Raw genomic sequence first — 24,189 nt, forward strand, 5'->3', positions numbered from 1 at the left:
AGATGTCAAAATGTTGCATAAACCATACTGGCAGCTGCAAGGATTCGATTTACTGTCTGAGTGATCTATGACTGATTGCTTTCCCCTGCAGTGTAAGATCACGTGATAGAAAGCGGCCGAAACTGCAGACAGGAAACTATACAGGTAAGGAATCAGTCTACAGTAGATACATTGGCATTAGCGGTTTAAGTCTCAATCATTAAAAAATGTGTGGATTACGTATGTTTTCATGTAGTAAACTCTGCATTAAAAAAATAAAATCTAGGTTAAGTAAATGCACACCACAGACGAACGGTTAGATATTTCACGAACTTTTTCCCGTTGAGCAAAGTCTTAATAATTGCACTGCAGGCAATTAGGTGCAAATGATTTATCCTTGGTAGATGAGGTGATTTAGAAGTTCTGTGTCGGGACTGGCTAGATAGGATTAAAGGAGCAGAGACAAAGTTAATCGCCCAGGACATGTTGATCGATTTGTTGGGGGGGGTCACTGCAGTGCAACGGAATGCTGTCTGTAGACTGAAGGAACACTATTCTGAGAGACTGGGTTGCATTGCTTTGCAATAAAAAATATTAAAAATGACAGTTGCACATTATGTTTGACATGCAGTGAGGAACACCACTGGATAACTGAATCAATTATACTACATTATTTTAAATCTACTGCAGGGCCAGAAAGTGGTACGTTCAGAACGCGTACACATTTAACGCCAGTAAAAAATCGTCCGCTGCGATTGACTACTGCAGAAATCACTTCGAACAAGACCAACTTTAGTTAACCCAAAAAATCGTATATGCTTTCAATTTTAGATAACCCAAGTTGTTGCTCATCGGTTAAAGTCACATGCATTTGCTGAATTGTGAAATGTATAAATATATTTGCTGTTGTTACACCCCCTTCGGAAACTAGTTTTTATTTACATTTTTAGAAATGTTGTTTGTGTGAACTCTATGGAGTTCGAGAAGTTACCATGCCAAAACTGAAAATAAAAATAAAAAATAGCTGTATATGCATTATATAAAATAGATACAGAAAACTTGGTAATTATGCACGCAGCGACTGTATACACACGATGTATGCCTCCTTCATCCTATCAGTCAAACTGTAATAATAATATTTCGCTACACTGCAACTATCCAGCTACAATTTCAACTTACAGTATGCCTGTCACTGACCAGGAGACACTGGCGTGGTTGTTTGGTGAAGGAACGGCAATAATTTACCACCCAGGTGGTAAAAAAAACACTGCACTGCATTTGTATTGTATGTATGTTAATAGTTGTGGCAATAAATATCTGTGGGAAAACAACAGCAGGATTAATACAGATTTAAAGAGCGATGGAATTCAGATCCGTCACTATGTAGAGTATAAAAGTAACCCGCAACGTGCATACAGTTTGTATAAACTTGTGGGGTTTTTTCCCCCGTTTACAAAGAGTCCAAGGCCTTTTCTGTCACTGTGGTGAAAGATTATTTGCAAGTCAGACACTACTAACTTTAATGAGGTAGCTTTGATGGTGGGTAAAGAGAGAGTTGATACTACACTTCCCAACAATAAACCACTCTGACAGATAAAAGCAAACATGTACAAGATAACATAGAACATTTTAAAGAAATGCACTAATTGTTGAGACAGAGCTAGTCTGAACTTTCAGTGGCTGCTTTGTTTCATGTGCACCTTACAGACCGCTAAAGTGCAGTCATTCTCTTAGAACTCTCTCTCTCTATATATATATAACTGGAATACACAGGGCACTGACTGGGAATGGAACAGAAATGGAAGACATGCCCATTACTTTTTGCAGCTGTATTTATTTTATATACACAGACCCAATAACTTACCCTAGAGGCAATAACAGAACAAAGAGAAATTAACTTTGATTTAATGGCTTTTAAAATCCCCACTTGAAATAGTTCAGCATGAATGCTGTTTTAGCACAGTACTATAAGCAGATTTCTAGTGCTGAATTTCTGTTTAAAATATGGCTTGTGCACATTTTAGTCTTGAAAAAAAAACAAAAAAAAACTGGTTACATGCTTGATATTGTTTTTTCAGTTCAGTAAAAATATGGCTGCATTTTGTACAATGTATACTGTGTCTATTATGTGAAATGATACCTATACAGGGTATCTTTCCTGCTGTTCTGTTGTAATTGGTTGGTGTAAAACCAGAGTTATTTTACATGTATACCCATCACCATTGTCCAAAATTGTATTGTTTTCCAAAAGAAACAATCTTTTTTGGCATATTCTAAAATTGGCAAGGGATATTGTAGTTTAGTGGAATGCAATGACCTTCTGTACAGTCTTTTCTTTTTATCAGAAAATGTAAATGTTAGCACGAGCAATATGCTTGAAAATCAGTCATTTAACAAAATGTTAAAAATGGGTAAAATTAGAAGCATCCTTTTGTGAATTTAACCACATCTTTAATATCCTTATTATATTTTGCAGTATATTTAGAAATAAAAAGATTATAAAATTACTGCATATGTCTTTTGTTTGTCATATAAGTGAACACAACGCTGCTTTTTATTTGTTAAGGAAGGACACAGTATGATAGAAAAGGGTCTGCTTTTAAGCAGATGTGTTTTGACTATGGTCTGCTCTGCCCTCTAGTGTCTGCAGCAGCACAATTACAAAAAGAGCTAAATATATCACCAAATTAAACCCTCCCCAGGCCAGATTTGGCATGTGCTACCAGTTTAGTCAAATTAAACCTAATGTTTTTAAACATCATAGTTTATTTATTTTCTGATGGTAGATTCCAATACAGTGTTCAGATGTTTACTTCCATCATGATGATTTACAGATTGAAGGGCATGCTGTGTGAAATAGTTTTTTATAAACCACAACTTTGACCAGCACTAGAACTTAAATGGCATCTTTCCAATAACGCTCCAGAGCTTTGCAACTTGACATTCACCTCAGGTATTGATAGTAGTAATTTAATTGACCTTCAGCACCAAATCTCAAATCGGGCAAATAACTTTTTGTGCTCAGAAACAAGATATCTTTCAAGATATCCAGGATTTCATTCAACACCGTGTTACATTACTGTATTTCCTTAAGGTAGAAACCTAAGATAGGTTTCACTTGTGTTCGCTTCTTTGAAAGAGTAGTGCAGAAGATTCTGCAGGTATGAAAAGCTCTCAAAAAGCAAGCTGTGCTCCGTACTTTACATTCACTTTGTTAGAAGCCCCATTAAAACGCTCTGTTTGACCCAATGCAAAGCAGAGCCGTTACAGGCGTTCTTATATGAGCTTAATTAGACATATGATTTGGTGACATCTACGGTGTGTCTAATTATGATCTGGTGTGACTAATTAATTTCACAGTAAACCTCGGAACAGCTCAAATTGCTTTGCTGTGGATTCTTTCTGTTTTGGTACTATGTTACTGTTGCTGATATTTCTGCCACACATCATCGGAGATACAATAGGATAGCTTCTTTTTATTACAATCAGTTGTGAAGTGTATTTTTCCCCTGGAAACAGGATGGCTTGTAATCAGTCTGTATGCTTGAAGGAATACAGTATCTAGTGTAAAAACAATGGAGTTGATGGGCTCACATTGCAGAGCGCTTGGCCTCTCCAGACCCTGTGGTCACCAGTGGCTGCCCCTCAGGAATGTGATTGGAGCCAGCAGTCAAGGAGGCTCGTTCACACAGGTCTCAGATTGATGATGGAAGCCAACAGACCTTAGCACTTCCCTATTCCATCAGTGTGGCGCCCAGCAACACCTCAGCTTGCCACTGCAGTGTCAGGTATCGGTGGGAACAAAAAAATAAAAAAAAGGAAAATTAAGATACAAGTACTGTATATTATGTTTGAAGAAACGAGCCATCTGAAGTTGCAAAATAAATAGAAAGCTGTTAAGCTCAACAACGTTATGTGACCCACTCTAAATTAGCAGTCGTTTAGCAGTTTTATAATGCTTAGAGCATGTGTGTACCATGCTTTACCATGTTTTTTTTTATAATCCTTCCCAGACATGTCTGTAATTTGCCTTGATTTTTCAGTGCTTTTACTCTTCTCTACTACAGGATACCTTGCTATAGTTTTCGCAGGTACAATAAACTACAGTAGAGGGTGGGAACGTGGTTGGTGCCAGTCACTGTGTATTGTCTTGAATCTAGGACTAGCCGTTGTCTGATCCTTATCAGAAGATCGTTTGTTATATAAAAAATTTTTTTTTTAAATCTGTAATGGTTTTGTAATGATTTTTTAAAAATCTGAGTCTCATGTCCGACACTCATGGAGTATACTCTCTGCATTTTGATGACAAATGTACAGTAGGTAGTGTTGGAAGTTCCGTTTTCTGAAAGTTACCAGTTAATCTCGTTGTGGATTGAATTTAATTGTGCAATTAACTAAATGCATAAATGCTGAATTTAACTTTTGGATATTAACAAAAACTACAGTGCATTAAAAAAATAAGGTCAATTTTAATGACACAGAGGTCATATCAACTACCACCGCTGTTGCCAAATAACAACAATATATATATCATTTAAAAGACACAAGTTCTTGTTTCCATTGCTTTTCCAAAAACACAACTTTTGCAGTGTCGCACCAGCTTGGGATATTCAATACTGATTAAAATTCAAGCAAATTCCTTTTAGTGGACCTTTGGGAATAACTCAAGTTGCAGTTAGGATGCTTGAACAATCCGCTTGACGCACACAAATAAATAAGTCTTTTCTGTCCTTGTTTGGTATCCGTTTGCACGGACCAGTTTCATTTGTTGATGTACAACCGGAAAAGCTTTAAAAACAGTGTCCTGTTACATCGGGCACCAGCTACACTTGACTAAACAGTGTGTCACTGGAAAAACATCAAGAGGCATTCAGCAGTGTTTTAGTAGGTGAAAGGGTAATGATTTTGGTGTTTTCCTCATTTATTAATTGCAAAAGTGAACATTAAGATAAAGGATTATCCCAATCAAGGAGGCAGATCAAACTTGTTGACAAGTTGCTGATAAGAAACAGCTATTAGAATGAAGGATTGTTCTACTGTTGTGTCAGAACCATGTATTTATTAGCTGTCTGCTGTGTTAAAATGGCAGTGTACAAGAAAATGTGTTCTGTGGATGCCACTGAACCATAAGCATATGCATCTATTATTATTTATAATTAAGACAGATCAGCTAACATGTTACAGGAACTTTCAGTTGAGAAAACTGCTATAAACCACAACATAGGCAGTGTATTGTACACATATAACAAAGCTTAAACAAGTTGCATTTAGAATTGAAGGTTCAACAATATGTCTTTAAAATGGTTAAAGGCAGACTGTCATGATAGAGGTGGACTGAAGCCTCCAAACCCATTTGTGACCTAAACAGTTTGCAGTTTGCAGGCTAGGCCTCAGTGGAATTATACTGCTGCCAGCACCCATCTCTAGTCCAGAAGGAGCAATGGGGCTACGTGGGTAACCATATTCCCTCCCCTTTTCCAACCAATTACATTTTTTCAACCCTCTTGACAAGAGGCTGCCCTCAGGAATTTGCTGAAGACTTCTGTCTTGGCGTCAACAAACCTGGACAGGGATTTCAATCCTCCCCGTTCGGAGCACCTACTGTATGCTTTACTAACTCTGTGCCATTTGGTTAAGTCCTGGGGGAGGAGCTTATCCACACTGCCTTTTGCCCATGCGGTTAACTTTATCTGATCAGTGAAATTCCCTCGTGGTGTAATTCCAGTACATCTCCACGTGGTGGAGCTGTTTGGCTTGCTTTCATTTGGTGCTGCTTTTCAGAACTGAGCTTGATGATGATGACATGCAGCAAGGCATAAACAGTGGAGGATGGGGACGGGGGATGACACATTTATTAGATGTCGAAGCAGTCTGTTGTAGATTGCATCCGTGGAATAAGTCGAAGGAGGAAAGTGGAATTTTAAAAATACATGAAGTGGATAGAGTTATGTGTCAGTTTGTGTTCAGTTCAATAAATACATGAATAATTCAGCTATACACATGTCAATAAATTATGACAATCTTTGCCCTAAGTGATTGTGGCTCAAATAACCTAAAATATACAGTACGTCTTAACTTAAAAAGCACTAAGTTCAATCACAGTGTCAGTTCATAAGAAACACTGCCAAAGTGTGGATTTGTGTTGGAGCTTACCTGTCCTGAATGCAGATTTTATTTAAGTTGTAACTTTATGGATGCAGAGTTTAAGAAAAAAAAAAATGTATATAGCAGCTTTATTTTATGTTTGTTAAGCTACACATTGGAGGCTTGTGAAGGAAGGTATACAGCTTATGATTTTGATTATAATGTAGCGGAAATAATTCTATATAGGCCCATTCCCGGCTTTAAAAACTGCCAAACACAGGAGAGCATACTCCGAACACACCACTGCAATTGCAAAAGTTAAAAAGGGTCTCTGATAGAAATTTAAGTTCCAGTCTTACAAATTGCCCATTAATGTAGATCACTGTACATAGTAGAGACCAAGAACAAATACAGTGCGTCTGGGATCTGATTAAACATGTCAGCCAATTCCGGTAAGCCGAGAAAGACCGGATTCACAGCAGTTATCCGCACACAATGAAGGTGTAGCATTAGTGAGTGCTTGACACATGCACAAAGAAAGCGTTAGTAATTCTATTCTGCAGTAATTGATGTAAAAACTTTCGAAAATGTTATTGTCATTCACTTTCACACACTCCAGTATGCTGGGAAAAGATTTGCCCACAGCTTGCCATTATCGTGCTAGCTTCACTAGTTTCATGTAAAAGAGTAGTACGTGCACATGAGTTAATACATGAAAACAATTGACAGCTTGACAGATGCTCAGGCATATGTTTGTGTTCCACTCTTTATAAAGCTGTAATATAATATTAACCTTCTTGTATTTTTGTTTAGTAGTTCATGTCATCGGTTGACAAGTGAAATTGGATGAAGCTGCACTGTAGGCTATGGGAGTGTGTGTTCTCTGGTGAGCAGAAATGCAGAGTGTGCTGTTTAATTATCAGTGGATTACATGTATAGAAATGAATGACCCCATATTCCATCATGCAACACAATAAAAGAATACCCACCCCCCCACCACCATCCATATTCACTGTCGCGTAGCAACTAAAACAATTATAAGGCAAAATGACATTCACATTGCAAGTTTCGGTGTAGCCTACAGCTTACAAAGTAATGCAATGCAATGACATTTCTTGAGACAGCACCTTGCCAGGAAAGGAAGAGCAGATATGGGAGAACCGAAACAGAATAAAAAACCATGCATGATTTTGTATGGGGAGATGTGGGTAATACCCAGCTCTCTGAATTACTTGTTTGACACCTGGATCTGCTAACACTTTTAAAAATATTTTCACTGAGCTTAAAGTTTCAAATTTCCAGCAGATGGCTTTGAAGTTTTTTTTTTAGGGTAACCCCTTTTGGCATTTGCTTGAGAGGTTACAATAGTCTCTGCGTGCATCAATGTAGTAGCATTTGGAATACACAGAAACAATAGAGTTCCTTGCTGTGTCGTACAGTGATAGTGTGCAAGCTGAGGTAGATGTTTGAAGTGGAGGCGAGAGGGGTTTACATTGTGACATATACGGTATATGGTGCGACAGCGACTTATAACAAAATGACATACAGTGCGGTTTTTGTAGTGGTCTATAATGGTATATATTATATGGTCCGGCATTTTTCTGTTGAACTAGAATATACTAACACATCATGGCTATGATTTTGAAATTGAAATCGTTTTAGGTTTTGTGTTAGTTTATACATACTATTCTGGGTTTATTATTTTGAAATAGTTTCTAGGACTTCATCAAGTGAATATGCACTTGCAGTATACAATGTAAACAGGTGGAAATTCAATTAAAAACTAGGATTTCTGAGGGGTAATTACAAGCCTTAAATTAGTTCTTATACATTTTATAATGGATTCCCGTGGTCTGTTCCATATCACTGAAGTGGCCATGGGTAGCAAATTATTCACATTGCACACAAGCCAGTGGGTACCAGATTAACTGGACTAACAGAATTAAAGATGACTGTCCTGGCAAATCTCTAGAATAGACAGAATGTTCATTTTGAAAGACATCTTTCTTTAAAAACCAATACAAAATTTCATATTTTCAAAAAAGCAGTCCGATATGATGAGCAGTGTATAAATCATATAAGTACGGGAGACCCATACTGTTAGATTAATGGATAAACACTGTCCAACTGACCTATCAGAAATGCCTCTCTGCATGTTATACTATAGACACATTTGTGCAGCTCAATGCACAAAGTGCTACAGGATATTGGTTACTGTGTGTTTTGTTTCATCATATCTAGTTGTTTATAATTGTTACCCTTAAACCTGATTTTGAAAACTGTTATTGGGAGGTTTTGAGATTATATCGGTTACCTATCAATCTAACAGGAATGTAATTTCTGTTCAAGGCAATAATGTTATTGGCACCATAAAAACAATTCACACAATGTAATCTAAGTCCCCTTTGTTTTTAAGTAGTTTGGACTTTTGAAATACACTTTGGATGTTTTTGATGTTTGTTTATTTAATTGATTACATTATCAATACTGCTGTATATAGTACAGATGTTAGGAAAACAACTAGAGAAGCATGCTCTAGCTTTGTTTATTTATATGATGGAGTAATTCAAGCTGAGCTAGCAGTGTCTCATCTGGAATTAAGCAGGAAGCTACATTTCTTGGCTTTATCCCTCCACTTCCTATTTGGATAATGATTTGTTTTTAATATTGTTTTTCAAAGATGTTCTTCATTGCTAAAATATTCAATCTGACAGCAGAACCAGTGTGCAAGGGGAAGTTTGAATGTACAAAGTGTTATGATACTTGGAAACTGAAGCCGGGGGTAGCATTTACTGTTGTTCCACATACCCAGAGTATTCCAATTTGTATCTGTTCCTTTCCAGATAAAATTAATTGTTACTACGTATAACTGAGACTGAGAAAATATGTTGTTTTCCTTCTTCAGCCAGCACACTAATAGGTCTTTCTTATTTGGAAATTTAAAACTGCAGTGACCTGTGAACATCTTTGGTCCCACAGATGTTCTATTGCAGGGCTAGGCAACCCTGGTCCTGGAGTGCCACAATCCTGCAGGTTTTGTAGGTAACTCTTAATCATCAATTGCTAAATACCTGGAACACATGGTAATTCTGACCAATTAAGCCAATCATTGAATCAGTTGAATCAATTAGGGCTTGGGTAAAATAAAAACCAGAAGTGTCTGTGGCACTCCAGGACCAGGGTTGCCTACCCCTGTTCTATTGGACTCAGGTAAGGAGAAAAAGCTGGCCACGGCAAGACCGCAACATTGTTTTCTTGCAATTGTAATCCTAGCACTGTGTGGTCTTGCATTGTCCTGCTGGAAAATTGACACTTCCAGATTGCAGGAACAGAAAAACTGTTGCCTCAAGGACTTTGTCAATGTATCGCTGAGCAGTAAGGTTGTCCTCAATCTGCACCAAAGGCTTTCTGGTGTTAAAGGAGATTCCTCCCCACATCATCACACTTCCACCGCTCACCACGACATCTCCACACACGTTGTCTTCCATCAGGTCTGTCAAGGGCAAAACGGCATTCATCGGTGAATAAAACACTCCACCACTCTCTGCCACCACCTCAGATGGCCCACAGAAGACGGCCATTTCATCTCTCTGCTGTCAACATGTTACCCCTGAACGGCCTCCGAGCATGCAAATCATTTTCATGCAGACGGCGAGCGACAGTCATTCTACTGATGCACGGGTTATTTCTTCCTGGAATTTCTCGTGCTGTAGCCACTGCAGTCTGAAAATGATTACGCAGATGGATCAGTCGGACGTGATGGCCCTGGGCTGGTGTGGTGACCCTCTGCCTTCCAGGACGTGGCCTGCCCCTCACAGAGCCGGCTTCCTGATTTCTCTGGACTAGTCTGCTGATTGTTGAAGCAGAACATCTCATTCTCCGGGCAACTTATCTCACAGACAGGCCGCCTTCAATCATGCCGATAGCAACCAGACGATCTTCATTACTCAAGCGGGGCATGGTCGTATCTTTCGCTGTTCTTGCATTAATTGAATGGCTATTTATTCTTAATCAACTCATTTAGGCAATTTTAACTCAACTCAAATACCAAACACAGAGCACCTGCCGTTTTTATGAAATCACATGACTTGAGTATTTTGTTATCCCAAGGAACAATACTACTCAAACAATCAACAAACCTATCTGCTCACTATTTAAAATGTAAATAACATTATATGTGTGCCCAATGAGCTATTGATGTAAAACTTAAACCATTGCGTTTAAGGGGATTCATTTCAAATTCCTTCCTTCCTCAAATGCGAGAAGATCTTGTTGATTTTTATGGATGAAAGTGCATTTTTATGCTAATGTTAATCACTAACAGGAGAAACTGTTGCTTTTAAATGTTCATTCCTGAAGAAGCAGCTTTGTGCTTCAAGCTCCACATGTGTTTAATGTCCCTTAATCTAACCCAACATATTAAGAGCTTTAGCTGGAATAAGCGATAGTATTATTGCCAAAAGCAGTGCTGTCAAAGCTGATTTTAAGCCTGTACAGGCCATTTTATAGGCTTATACAGCATTGTTATAATTGAGCAGTGGTTTCATGTGGTGAGGTGAACAGAGACCTGAATTCCAGTAATTAAATGTTTTTCAATAGGTCAAAGGAATCGACCTTCACTCGCTGATTTTATGGTAATTTAACTTTTGTGGCATTAAGCTTTGGCCTCACTGGTGTTGCTTTGCTCTTCACTGGAGATCCGGGCACAGTGAATAGGTTGCATTATATCGCAGCTGGTTTAGTGTATCTAATTTTGTATTAGGGGTGGGTTAGAGGGTAAGTTCAATATATTGTAGCTACCCAGTCAGTTCAGGTTGGCAGACTTTTGTTTCATCTGGTCCTGTGCATTCACATTATCTGTATTTTGTGTATATATATATATATATATATATATATATATATATATATATATATACACACACACAATACAGATAATGTGAATGCACAGGATTGTATATATACAATCCTGTTGTTATCTCTACTGGACCTGGCAGCCATCAGTTCCTTTGTTTTGTACGTCCCTACCTTTCCCTCACGGATGCGGAGATACTTTGTCATGCATTTGTCTCCTCTCGACTCGACTACTGCAACTCTCTATATGGTGGTCTCCCAGCACACACCATAAACTGACTGCAGCTAGTTCAGAATGCCGCTGCCAGGATCCTTACCAGATGTAAAAAACATGATCACATCACCCCCCGTCTTGCCCAGCTGTACTGGCTACCTGTAAAGTTCAGGATTACTTTCAAAACTCTCCTGCTCACCTACAATGCCCTTCATCACACAGGTCCCGAGTACCTCCTCAACCTGCTGACCCGCTATGTCCCTGCCCGCAAGCTGAGGTCCTCCGACTCTGGCCTGCTTGTTATCCCCAAGCAAAATTCTACATTATACTTAACTCCTCAAAATGCACTTTACCCAAGCTTCTTCATGATGACAGCAATTTTCTGACAATTAAAACCTTGAGAGAAGTATCACATTAACTTATTGAAAACAGGAACTGTTAAAAGTAATTCTGAAAGGCTGGCTAGCGTTCACCTATAGATATGATGGGAAATATACCAAAGTGTGAGATTAGTAGGACTATATAGGCTGTTTAACTTAATATTATGATTGTAATGATGGGTGTTATACATGTATGTTTAAACAAGCATTATATTTTAACTTTCTGTTTCCAAACGTTTTGCTGTCATTTGTTATGTTAAGTTTAATCTTGTGAAAATTGATTTTTATAGATATTTTATCTTATTACACAATAACGGTGTCAATTTTAAAAGCTGATTCTGTTTATTAAGTTAACTGTGGGTTTTTAGATGTCTAATCTCCTGTCAAAGTAATTCTTACAGGTAACTAAGTCTTCATCCCATTATATATTATTTACATAACATTATTTGTGGATACAGCAGCTACAGTATTTATGTGTAAGGTGTTTACTGTTGACTTTAATAGAATATATTAATTTTACAATAAGGCTATTAAAAGAAATACAGTATACTTATACGTCATCCTGTTGAAATACAGTAGGCATTTGACAGAATTACAGTAGATACATTTTGCATTCATCGGACCAAAAATCTAAAATCTTTTTATTGTTTAGTTGTTTAGCCTGGCATAGATAAATGACTGTAGCCCCATTAAAGCATGACAATATTCTATTAAAGTCAAAGGTAAATGTATATATTTGTAATTGTATATAAATATTTAACTGTATGTAATTACCTTTGGGGCTGTTTAACTTTTTTTGTGTTTGTATGTGTCTGTGAAAATCAAATGCGACTCCATCATAACCTTTCTATTTCCAATCACATCTCCAATTAGTCATTTTATTTAATGTGAAAAGATGTCAGATTTCACAAAGGCATTTGTCTTGATGTCTTTATGATCGGAACACACTTTTAAAAGGTATACAATTGGGACAATAATGACTTGGATTGGCTAAATTTCAGCTCGCAGCCTGCAGACAAATTAAACTGAAAAGATTCACAGTCCAGATTGGCTTAGAAATATATCCTGTCAATTGTGAGAAACACTGAGCAATGGTTATCTGCCTGGGGTATTTATTTATTTATTTATTTATTTATTTATTTATTTATTTATTTATTATTTATTATTTTAATCAAATGACGTTTTGCCGTGAATGGCACATATCCCCTAGGTCATTAAATGCAGACTATCGATTTATAGCCAATATAAAAAAAAAAGGTTTAGATATTCAGAACAAGTCTTAAATAATATCTGCACAGATGATTAATACAAATAACGCTATGAAAAACACATGGCGCTTTTCATTTAAAGATGGCTCCGTGGCACTGTTATCTAGTTCTTTATGTTAAATCAGTCAGGATGTATCGTTTTTAAGACAGTGATTGGAGGGGGGGGGGGAACCTAGTCCCTATTCTGGGAATGATCCAGCATAGTTTTGGATATTAATTAAATTTATTAAACAAATAAGGCAGTGGTGCAGGGAGACGGGTCCATCTGCTAGCATTGTGAAGTGATCTCTGTGGAGAGGCACACTGAATGGTAGTTAAAGTTCAGTTGCGGAGCTAAGCAGATGGGCTCCGGTCTCTAGTGGGGAAGATTTGGTGGCGGTCCAACAGCTTCTCTTTCCCCTCCAGCCTCTTTTCTCTCTCCAAAGCTGCAAGGAGGCAGCGTGCTCACCCCTTCTTTCGCTGATTTGTTTATCCAAGTGATGTTTAAGTCTGATTGATTTCTCCCAAGCAGTGAGTCACGGCTGATCCCATTCCATGTCTGTGTTGTAAACCTCAATCAGAAGATAATTAGTAAAATGTAATCCCATTGACTTTACACCCCACTTGTGCACGCGGCTACATTTCATCCTGCAGCTCAGCAGCAAAAGGGCTGAACGAAGAAAAAAATCTCCTATGTTATGAAAGCGGATGCTTTAGCTCAAAGGTTTTGGATTACATTGTGAGCATTCACATGTGATTGGGGATAATGAATCAATAAAATGCTTCTTTATTTAATAACACTGGTTACTTGCATTGACTGACTGTTGTTGATTTCAAACCTTTTGTAAATAAGTGAAATTAATTCCATTGCACAGAATAATAACTGGGAAAAAAAAAAAACTAACAGGATTAGGGTTTAATGTTCAATGGAGCACTTTTGGCATCCTTTTATTTGCCACTATTTCTGGGTTAATGGCGTCACAGTCCCAGGCAGTAGAAATGAGAACAAGTGTGTCTCCATCACTGAGGTGGTTGTACAGGGGCTCTAGTAACAGTAGGATAACTCTCAGAAACATGAAGAGTTTGAAAATGATCCAGATCAAGCCAAGCCTGGGTAATAAGGCTCATATGACATTCACTGAACCTCAGTGATTAATAAAAATAAGCAAGCAGTTTCTCACTCAGTTGGAGGCTCAAGACTAATGTCCACATGAGTAGTTGGACAAAGTCCAAGATCAAGAACAGAGGTTAATGGGATATCCATATTTTACACTGGGCAGGAGGAGTAGCTACTGCTTGAACACACAGTGAAGTACAACTTGAAGTCATTTGACCACTGGGAGGCATGATGGATTGGGTAGCTAAAGTAAGGACCTTGGACAGATAAAGAAGAGAGTGGTTTACCTTTATTCTTGGTGACTGGCATCACGAGTGAGCTAAGCTGGTTCTGTCATTTTGGTTCTTTGTGTGAAGGTCAAAGATGGTAATCTGTGTAGGCATAAAACAGCTATCGTATTTAAACATATTTTTGAAATGCCCCTGGTACTTTGGAAAGTTTAACATTGGAAACGGGTCGTCACTTTGTGACTGACAATGCCACAATACCAAAATGTTGGCTCACAGTCAGACCAAGATGACACCCAATCATGGATACCATTTATCTGTCCTATAAGGCTTCACATAAGTTTTCACAATACTTGTGTATAACTGAAGTACAGTTTAAAATATGTTATAATGTTAGATATAAGTGTTAGAAATAAGAAGTGTAATTATGCCTTTTGTCAGCTATAATTTGTAAATCTTACAGGTCAGGTAAAGACATAACACTGATGTTTGTCTGTATATCAAAGTAAACTATAAAGGAAAGTTGTTTTTTTTTAACTTTAAGATCACTGCTGCCTATAGAAAATAGTACTGGAATTACGCTGCTGGTTATTTCTATAGATGCACAAATCAATCGATTCATCGATTTTTGCTCGTCGTGGCTTTTATTTTGCATTAATTGTTGTTAGAAAATTGGTTGCTGGTTGTACCTATAATATTTTCCATATCAAATGAAATCTTTACCAAATGGGAAATGAAATAATAACATTAAATTAAATATTATCCCAGTCATTAATGTAACTATTATTATTATTATTATTATTATTATTATTATTAATAATAATAATAATAATAATAATAATAATAATAATAATAATAATAATAATAATAATAATACTTTTTTATGATTTATTTTGGGAAAATTGTTGAAACTGATATTGGACTGCAAACATCTGATTATCTGCAACATTGTTTTCTTCCCATCCAGCTCCATCTAAAGTGAATAGGGTGCTTTACCACCTGACTAAAATTATTGTGTGTAACCAGATTAAAAATGGACACATGACAAGCTAATTGAAGATTACGTTTGACCCTCTTAGTCCGGGTCAGTTAATATTCATTTGATGTAAAGGTTTTTTTAAGAAAAATGTGCGTGTGATGCACTGCTTTTAAAAATTCGTGACCTTTTACAGTTTAAAACATTCATAATTATTACCTTTTTGTTTTGGTCTCTGCAGGATTTTTTGGGACTTAAAATGAAGTTATTTGTCAATCTAAGAACATTAAGACTTCCTTATATCAGTGTACGCCATGCGGTCAACTCTACACAACCTACAAGAAACGTGGACTTCTACAGACAGCGTACAACTTACTCCTACTTCCTCCCAATCCAGACGCGCTGGCAGGACAATGATCAGTATGGACATGTAAACAATGCAGTTTATCATGGATACTTTGACACCTTAATCAACCATTATCTGATCAGGTAAAAACACGTTTCACTCACCCCCAATTTCTTTAATAACTACTTTGAGAAGTTTGAATTCAATTATACATTTTATAATACTTTTTATATGGCCTTAGCACACGCTGTCAGGCATATGATGTCAGTATTGTTTGATTTTTCCATCCAACCCCCCCCCCCCCCCCTTGCAGATGTTCTTATAGTAAAGCTTCTTTTTTCTGGAGAAAATACAGGTCAAACTTGTATCCCCCTATTGGTAGCTTTTGTTCAGAATGACGAGGCTTCTGCAGGAACGGCATGGAAAGACATCCTCTGCTCACATCCAGAGATTTCATTTACTGTATATAATTACCGTTGCGTAGCCATTTTATGAAAATGTACAAACCGGTAGGCATTGAGTTAATTCATCCCAGATGACACTACGGCACGTGACGCGAAGCAGACCGTATCCTAGCAACCTGAGCAGCTACAGTCTGTAAAAGATAGCTGTGGGGAACTCTCGAGTGAGAATAATAGGTGCTGAGTTTTTTTAATTTTTTTTATTTAGTAGTCGCCAATTGATTTTACCCAGCTTTTCTCCCAATTTGAAATATCCAATTGTATTTTAGGCTCAGCTCACCGCTACCACCCCTGCACTGACTCGGGAGGGCGATGACGAACACACGCTGTCCTCCGAAGCGTGTGCCGTCAGCCGACCATTTCTTTTCACTCTGCAGGCCCGCCATGCAGCCAACCCAGAGCTACAGCGTCGCAGAACAATGCAGCTCTGGGCAGCTTACAGGCAAGCCCACAGGTGCCTGGCCAGTCTACAGGGGTCGCTGGTGCGCGGTGAGCCGAGGACACTGAGGAAACTCCCGTCCACGGTTGGCAGTAGAAAAGCCTGGACTCGAACCGACGACCTCCAGGCTATAGGGCGCATCCTGCACTCCACGCGGAGCGCCTTTACTGGATGCGTCCCTCAGATCCTCCTCATCTACTGAGTTTTGTTGTGGCACACCTACAACTACCTGACTGGAAGGAATGAGGATGCTATTTTCAAGACTGCAGCCAAAAATGTAAACGTACCACCAAGCTTCAGGATAGATCGTTGTCACCCGACAAAGTTAGAGTGCCAAAAAAGTACTGAAAGTTATTTCAAGTGATCGGGGAAGATAGGAAACAGTACAGCATGGTTCAATACATATTACAGGTATTATTATAACTTATATGGACATGATACTGGCTCTGAATACTTTCAGACTTTCCATCCTCCTTGAAAATACATGCTTACACTTTTTTTTTGTAATCTACAATGAATCAACTATTAATAAGGTCATTTGTTTAGTTAATGTGAATAAATGATTTTGTTTTTTAATATTCTAATTTGAACCAATATGTTGTCTTCATAGATTTGATCCTAACAACTACAAATAGAAAAAAATATATAGAAAAACTGTTGTAATCACTCATGATAAGTGGATGTGACTGTGAACGGAGACTAAATGAAAGCAATTACATCAGACACGCAAGTTTAGCAAACCCAATTTTCAGACTGGATTCAAGTATTCTTTCAAGCGATAGTTCCTATATCTCTGGCTTTATAATCTTGTTTCCTTCCATGTCACTGGAATTCAAAGAACACAGTTGCTTTGGTCTACAGAGAGATGTCATTAGTAATGTTTTTTAAGTATATGAAGCAAAACACATTTAGATTTGTTATTACTTGATATTTTCACATTGTATCTACAGATGTGTCAGTTAGCGTAATATTGTCACCTACATACAGTTGCTATTAACAGAAAGCTTGTTTGGCTATTACAGTTCGATGTACAATACTCTGATGACCTATTAGAGCAGACAATAATAATGATGCACACATTGGGGGAGAATATGCATTGATAGGCAGGACAAAATATAAAATAAAAAAGGAATACACTCACTAATTTAACTGACATGCTTTTATCTAGCGATTTACAAGTATCACGTGCATCCTGTGAATACAATCTGGGATCATGTAATGACATTTTTCATCTAAAGTTATTTCAGCATCCTGTCAGCCGAGTATGGCGAACATGTTAAGTTTCTCAGTTCTTTACTTTCATTGTCAACAGACTATTCTTCGGATTAATTGAACCCTGTTTATGGCCTCTTCTCAACCGTCTTTAGATAGAAGCTTGAGCTCCTTCTGTCAATTTACATCCTCTCTGTTGTTTCCTGCCGTTACCGGTATTAATGAAAAGGCTACAGGCTGCTTGGGTAAGTCAGATGCAGTCAGATCGGTAACTGGCATTTCTTGACTAAACTCATTCTCAAGGAAATCGGGGTCTATATCCAAACATTAATAGAAATTATTTCAGACATTTTAAAGTTTAGGTGGCAGTATTGTTTGAACTACGGACACGCAGCTCCGTCCTGAATTTCAGCAGCACCGCACTGGATTGGAATGTAAACAAAGACACATTTAAAACCGGTAACCATGTTATCCCACTCATATTACCCACTCATGTTAGCCACTCAAGTGAGATAACAAAAATATATCCCACGGTAGATATACCCACTTTTGTGGTATATAAATATATCTATATATATATGATGAAAATCAAGTTTACTTCCTTTTATAGATAATGAGGCAGATACAGTTGTATTCCTTTAAACATGAATTAATAACTTAAGAAGAGCAAGGTGTTAGAGATATTATGTATGGTACATATCAGTGTATGTAGCATTTCCTTAATTAATGCATTATTTCACACATCCTTAATGGTAAAAAACACAGTTGCTCATTTAGTGTATTTGCTCTTTCACTCTAAGTTTCATATTATTTTTGATGTTTTGTGCAGCTAGTGGCTTCTACTTCATCCTTTAAGTTTACTTTCTGTATATTTTGTACAATCAGTATTTATTTCCATAGAGAATTCCAATATTCAAACCCTACATTTACATGTCTGAAAGGGAATGACCCTATCCTCTAATGTGGAAAATGCCATTGTTTAGCCAGACAAAAAATAACAATGATAATAATTTTGCACTTTCACAAATACTGTTGTAATAAATAAAATAATCCATACTCTAGATACAGCACTAGTGTCATTAGCATTTCCTACTTAATGATCCTTAAATAAAAGTCAAGTGCATAAGGGCTTCATTTCTTTGAACAGTTTATCTCCTAAAATGTGCAATTAAATGTGTTTATTATAAATTATTTGCTGTAATTAATGAAGACATTTCTCTAGTTGTGCCGCTATTAGAACCAGATGCCGGTGGATATGCTGTATCTCAACGTAGCTATGCTAGTTTGCCAGCTGTCAGACTGTAATTACTTTAATCTCAGCTTGTTATCTAATTATCACCTTTGTAAAGGGAAAAGCACTCTCTAATGCTTGTGGATTGTTTCAGATGATGAAGAGCACAGAACAGCCGTCAAATAGAGGAGATCTACTTGTCTAGTATAGAAGAGATTGTGGTAACGCCCAGTCCAGTCTTAATACATGTCCCACATGAAAGCAGGAAGGATGGGCTTTTTGTGTGCTGCACCTAGGCTGGGAAAGAAAAGGCCAAACATGCTTAAGCTTTATCTAGGCCAGATAAATGGGTCACAGGTGCATTTATAGCCTATGATCTAATAGGCCCATACTGCAGAATGTCATGTGGTATTAGTCATCATGAAAGTAACAAGTAGATTTAGAGACACATTTAATAGTTTCTCTTAATTTAACATTTTAAATATATATATATATATATATATATATATATATATATATATATATATATATATATATATATATATATATATATATACATAAAAATTGCATGCACAAAATCATAAATGTATAATAAGAAATATAAACACACATTTTATACTTAGATATAATCTTTTCCATTTGGTTTAGATAAAATCAATATATATATATTGGGGTTTACCTTTTACTATCGTTCATTCCTTGTGCTTTTATGCCACGTTTACAATTGAGATATCTCAGATGCACAATTAATTCAATGTCACCAATCTGCATTAAAATGATTTTAAAGCCTTTATAACATGGCCGCATTTTCCCCGATGGGACTTGTCCCTGAGGCATTTGTATTTGTATCAGGTAATTTCATGGAACTCATTTTAATGGCTCTGTGGGAGTCCTTGTATGCACTGAATAAATAACAACCGTTAACTGGCGTGGGTGAAAAGCTTTTGTGGGGGGTGATATTTTTTTCATAGTAGTTGGTTTATGAAAAAAAAAAAAAAGTTTATTTTAGGAGTGGGATGCGTTCTGTCATTTGAAATAAATTGAGCCATAAGAAGGTTCTAGTTGACAATATTTCATAGATCTGCAATGCAACTACTTTTTCCACAATGTGTCTTAATACATTTTTACATTCATTTTTAAGCACGTAGTTACATAGGATAGAATACCATTGTCATACCCTTTAAAAGCTTGGTCTTTAATTTCATTCACAGAAAACAAAACTGGCTGTACCTCTGCTCATTAATGGCTATACTATTTGGTTTTCTGTTGAATAATTCAATCTCTATAAGGCATCATTCAGTGCATTTTACTTTAAGTATGAATGGCATACCTTTATAACCACATGTGAGGGGGAAAGGTCTTTTCTTTGATGTGTCGTGTATATCATTAGACAACTGTTTTTAAGTGAAATAATAGCATAGCTTTAGGCAACAGGCCTGATTGTAATAATAATAAAAAAAAAGAATTGGCGAAGGTTTCTATGTGAACCAAATTGAGTTAGGCCTAATTTACTGGGACAAAAATGCTTGACAGCGGGGTTGTCATTTAATATAGAGTGTGAAAGCAAGGTCAGGGGTCGTGGGTGTGTTGTTGCAGAGCGCTTCCCTCTGAGAGCGCCGTTTAATTGAGGCTATCAGTTAGATAAGGGTATACCCTTATTACACCACTGCAATTGAATTACTTGATGTAAAGGAAATATAATGAACAAGCATTCTGATGACATGTAGTCCATTAACCCATTACTCATGAGATGAAACTGTGCTGTGAAAGGGTGATGTTGGAGTCAAATCCTTTGTGTCATCAGGATGATGAGCGTTTCAAAGCTATACAAATGGGAGGTATCCAAATTGAAATAATGCTTTAAAAAATAATATATGAGAGAGAGAGAGAGAAGTGAATTGGATTTTAAAAGGTACATCAAGACTGTTTTTTGTATGTTCTTGACAACTCTGGTTCTACCATTAATAGTTTTGTTTTGTTTCAACATTTTTCCCCTTGTTCAAAATGTGTCCGCTTCTGCGCGGATCACGTCCATCTGTCTGTGCAAAAGCTAAATCCCATTGGAAGCGAATGTGAATTAAAAACAGTATCATGTGGAAACATGAATAGAAGTCAACATGTTTGATGCAAGGCGCTTCATTCATTTCAAATGATCTCTGAAACGCTTGTGGAAACCTTTGTTTATGGAGTAACAGGTACAGTAGGCTGTGTGCAGGTCACAGCAAACAAAAGAAAAAGGACGTGTTGTGTACCATGTGGGCCTGTGCTTTAAATCTGTAAACAAGCCTCCTCTGCGCCTGTTGGTTAATATTCAAGTATACTCAAGCATAGCAACAGTGTTTAAGAAAGTGAAATGCACAACGTACAGTCTGCAACAAACTCATGCTGGCTTTATGTACATTTCCCCAAGGTATCCCTGAAGCATTGCGTGCGTCATAATCTTAGGCTACAAACCACTTTCCGTGCTTTAAGAAATCATGTCGAGGTAGGAGCTAAGTTACAGGGTGCTGAAGCATGTTAGCTCAGCATACACTTCCAGCCAGGTGCTTGGGTCAATACGCTTGAAGTGAGTGCTAAAGGGGAATGTTGCACAAAATAACAATATAAGCCAATATATTGACTTTTAATTTATTTACTGTCTTACGATTGGATTGGATTCTAACATAGCACACAATGCCAACCTGTAGCTAAATACTGTAATTCCATAAAATATTCAAATTCTTTGCACACCCTTCACACAGTACGTTTGTATATAAGGGCTAGGTACGTACTGCAGAAATGGTTGCCTAGCTGCAGAAAACCTGTCTTCTCCGTTGATTTCATTACTGTTGAGGCACTCTGGAGGGATGCATAACTTAGATACCTACCGAGCCCAGGAGAGTTTTTAGGGTTTGTTCTACTAGATTTTAATAGTCGGCTTTTGAGTCAACAGGATTGACAGTCTGGTCAGCTGCCAGGAGCTCTCTAAGTCTGTGTTTGTGTGTGTGTGAGCCAGTAGCGAATCTCTGAATATCTTGTCCAGCCTTCTGTTCCTTCCTCAAGACAGCAGAGGCGGTACAGCCCTCCCCAGCCCACCTGGCACCAGATGTGCTGTCAGCCACCGCTGTGAGCCCTGTGTCCTTCGAGTGGCAGCATGCGAAATCTCAGGTGACATTCACCTGGAAGCGCTTAGCCCACAACAGCTGGAGCCCCTTGATTACCTCGTCTGCCTTTGCAGTGCCGCGGCGCTGCCGTATCAATCGCTTGTCAATTCCGCTTAGCGGTGATTTTGACTGACTCGGCCGGGGAAGCAGAAAGGAAGCGGGGGGGAAGGGGCACACACGAATGGTTAAAATTAATTGCTACATAAGGAAAAAATGAGAGATAATTATTCCTGCTTTCCTGTCATCGCTGGAGGGTGGATGACCTCATTAACTTGCAGCTTGTACACAATTCAATTACTAAGATATGGAAAATACATTTTTAATTACTTTGGTGGCCTGGGTTCTATTCATCTTTATTTGTGTGGTGTGTGAGTGTGTTTTTTCAGTCCTCTTTAGAGAAAGCGCATCCCTCTTGTGATAGTGTATGTAAAAAGCCTTGCTTCTTGCTGTGTTACCCCTAAGGGCTGTGACAAACTGTTTGGGGATATAATTCAATCTAAGACTTCACCTACATTCATTTTCTCCCTTCCTTTGGCATCAGTTAAAAACAACTTCTGTTCTATATCATACTGTTTCTTTTTCTAAATCCCAGCCCCAGCTGCGTAGTGGCTCACATCAATATGTAAACATGTTTAAAAATCTATTTACTTTTCACTGTGGAAAGCTGCAATTATTTTGTAATTGAAGGAGACCCCTTTTCCCATTGTAGTGTTCACACTAGGTAGGGCAACCTGACCGTCCATTTAATACTGCATATACTGATGGATATTGTTCCATATTGAGATGAATTCCAATGTTTCTGTTTGCTTGTAGGTGTCATCTGTGTGCACTTAATACTAATACTGATGGGCCATATTTATAACCTTTAATAAAAACAGAAGTCACTGACAGTATAATAAAAGACGCATGAAATGATAATTTGACTGCTACATTCCTATTGCTTTTTACTTCTAGTCAAGCTAGCATATTTCATGACACATAAAAAAAAAAATCACATGTTTTGTGTATTTAGCAGTGATAACAAGGGGGGGGGGACATTAAAAGAACAAATGTTTTTCACCAGGTGCAGATGGCAAATAATTCATTGACAGAACAACACCATTTGTCAGTTGTTTAATAACAACATCGAGGATTAATCTCTAAATTCCTATCGGTTGACTTTGCAATTACTCTAAACAGAATATATCTATAGATTGTTAGCAGGATTTTCTCTAAAGATAGTAGACCCTTAGTTGTACTTGGTCACTTTGAGCATGATCATTTGGTTACCTTTCTGTTGCTTCCACAGTAAACCGTACATAAGTGCCATCTTATTTATGCTCAGTATGGCCCTTTTCCATGGTCTTCTTCAGCACTGTGTGCTATATACTAGCGTTGTACCTTTTCCATGGTCTTCTTCAGCACTGTGTGCTATATACTAGCGTTGTACTAGCCACTGGTTCTCTCTTTTGTTGTTGTGGTTGCTTTATTTATTTTTTTAATCATTTGTATTTAACTGCTTACAATTTGACGTGACTGTGATTGGTAAATAGCAAAAGAAGGAGCTGTCTGAAAGGGCACTATTACTGATATAATCGATAGTTGTTATGTCACATCTATGTCATGTCAGTGTAGGTCACTCCGTTTTGCAATCGCTGCACAACGAACTGCCCACCTGTTATAGTTCATGTGGACTGAGAAACACTGAAGAGAACAACCACCCTTCTAATGCATGAACATGTGTAAGCCACAGTGTGTGTGTATAGCTAATTACTGTCTAGTCCAGAGGCATGAACGCTCAGCTACCAGCACTGCATACACAGTCAAGCAGGCTTGTTATCCACAGATACCTCTTCATGGCCCTGTGGCCAGCCCCTGTCTTTTATACAAGTTATGGATGTTCTAACAATGTGTCTGAAATGCAGGTGGGACAGGATTGTCCTTAGTGTACCCTTTGGTGTGGTGAGTTGCCATTAGCATGCAATCTGAATTAGGTCATTGCATAGCATCTCTTCTGTATGTGCTATTTTTATCTGTTCTTATGAGGGTTGTAGGCAGTGCTGCACATTTGGGCACTTTCTTTCTACCAGGAGTTTCAATGCATAAGCCATCCTCTGATAATGTATTAAACAGGGGTTAGAGCATCTTGGGCTGCTGCTGGCTACATTAAGAACAAGAATACCAGGGCTTTTATTTTTATCTAACCCTTTAGAGATTTCACACAAACACTCTCTGCCACCGTTTGACCTACATTTGAACCTGTTTTAGCAGAAGTATGGTGGGCAAATGAAAACATAGGTTTT

General features: G+C 37.7%; 1 protein-coding gene across 1 annotated transcript in view; it reads left to right on the forward strand.

Moving 5' to 3' along the window:
* LOC117431918 (uncharacterized) overlaps positions 1-24,189 on the forward strand; it is a 31,620-nt gene continuing 7,431 nt past the window's right edge. The window contains exons 1-2 of the mRNA XM_034053181.2: positions 1-144; positions 15,317-15,564. Of these exons, the coding sequence (XP_033909072.2) occupies positions 15,335-15,564 (230 nt within the window). The 5' untranslated portion in view covers positions 1-144; positions 15,317-15,334. The remainder of the gene's footprint in view (positions 145-15,316; positions 15,565-24,189) is intronic.

This window comes from Acipenser ruthenus, chromosome 27, assembly GCF_902713425.1.
Source record: "Acipenser ruthenus chromosome 27, fAciRut3.2 maternal haplotype, whole genome shotgun sequence".
Classification (NCBI taxonomy): Eukaryota; Metazoa; Chordata; class Actinopteri; order Acipenseriformes; family Acipenseridae; genus Acipenser; species Acipenser ruthenus.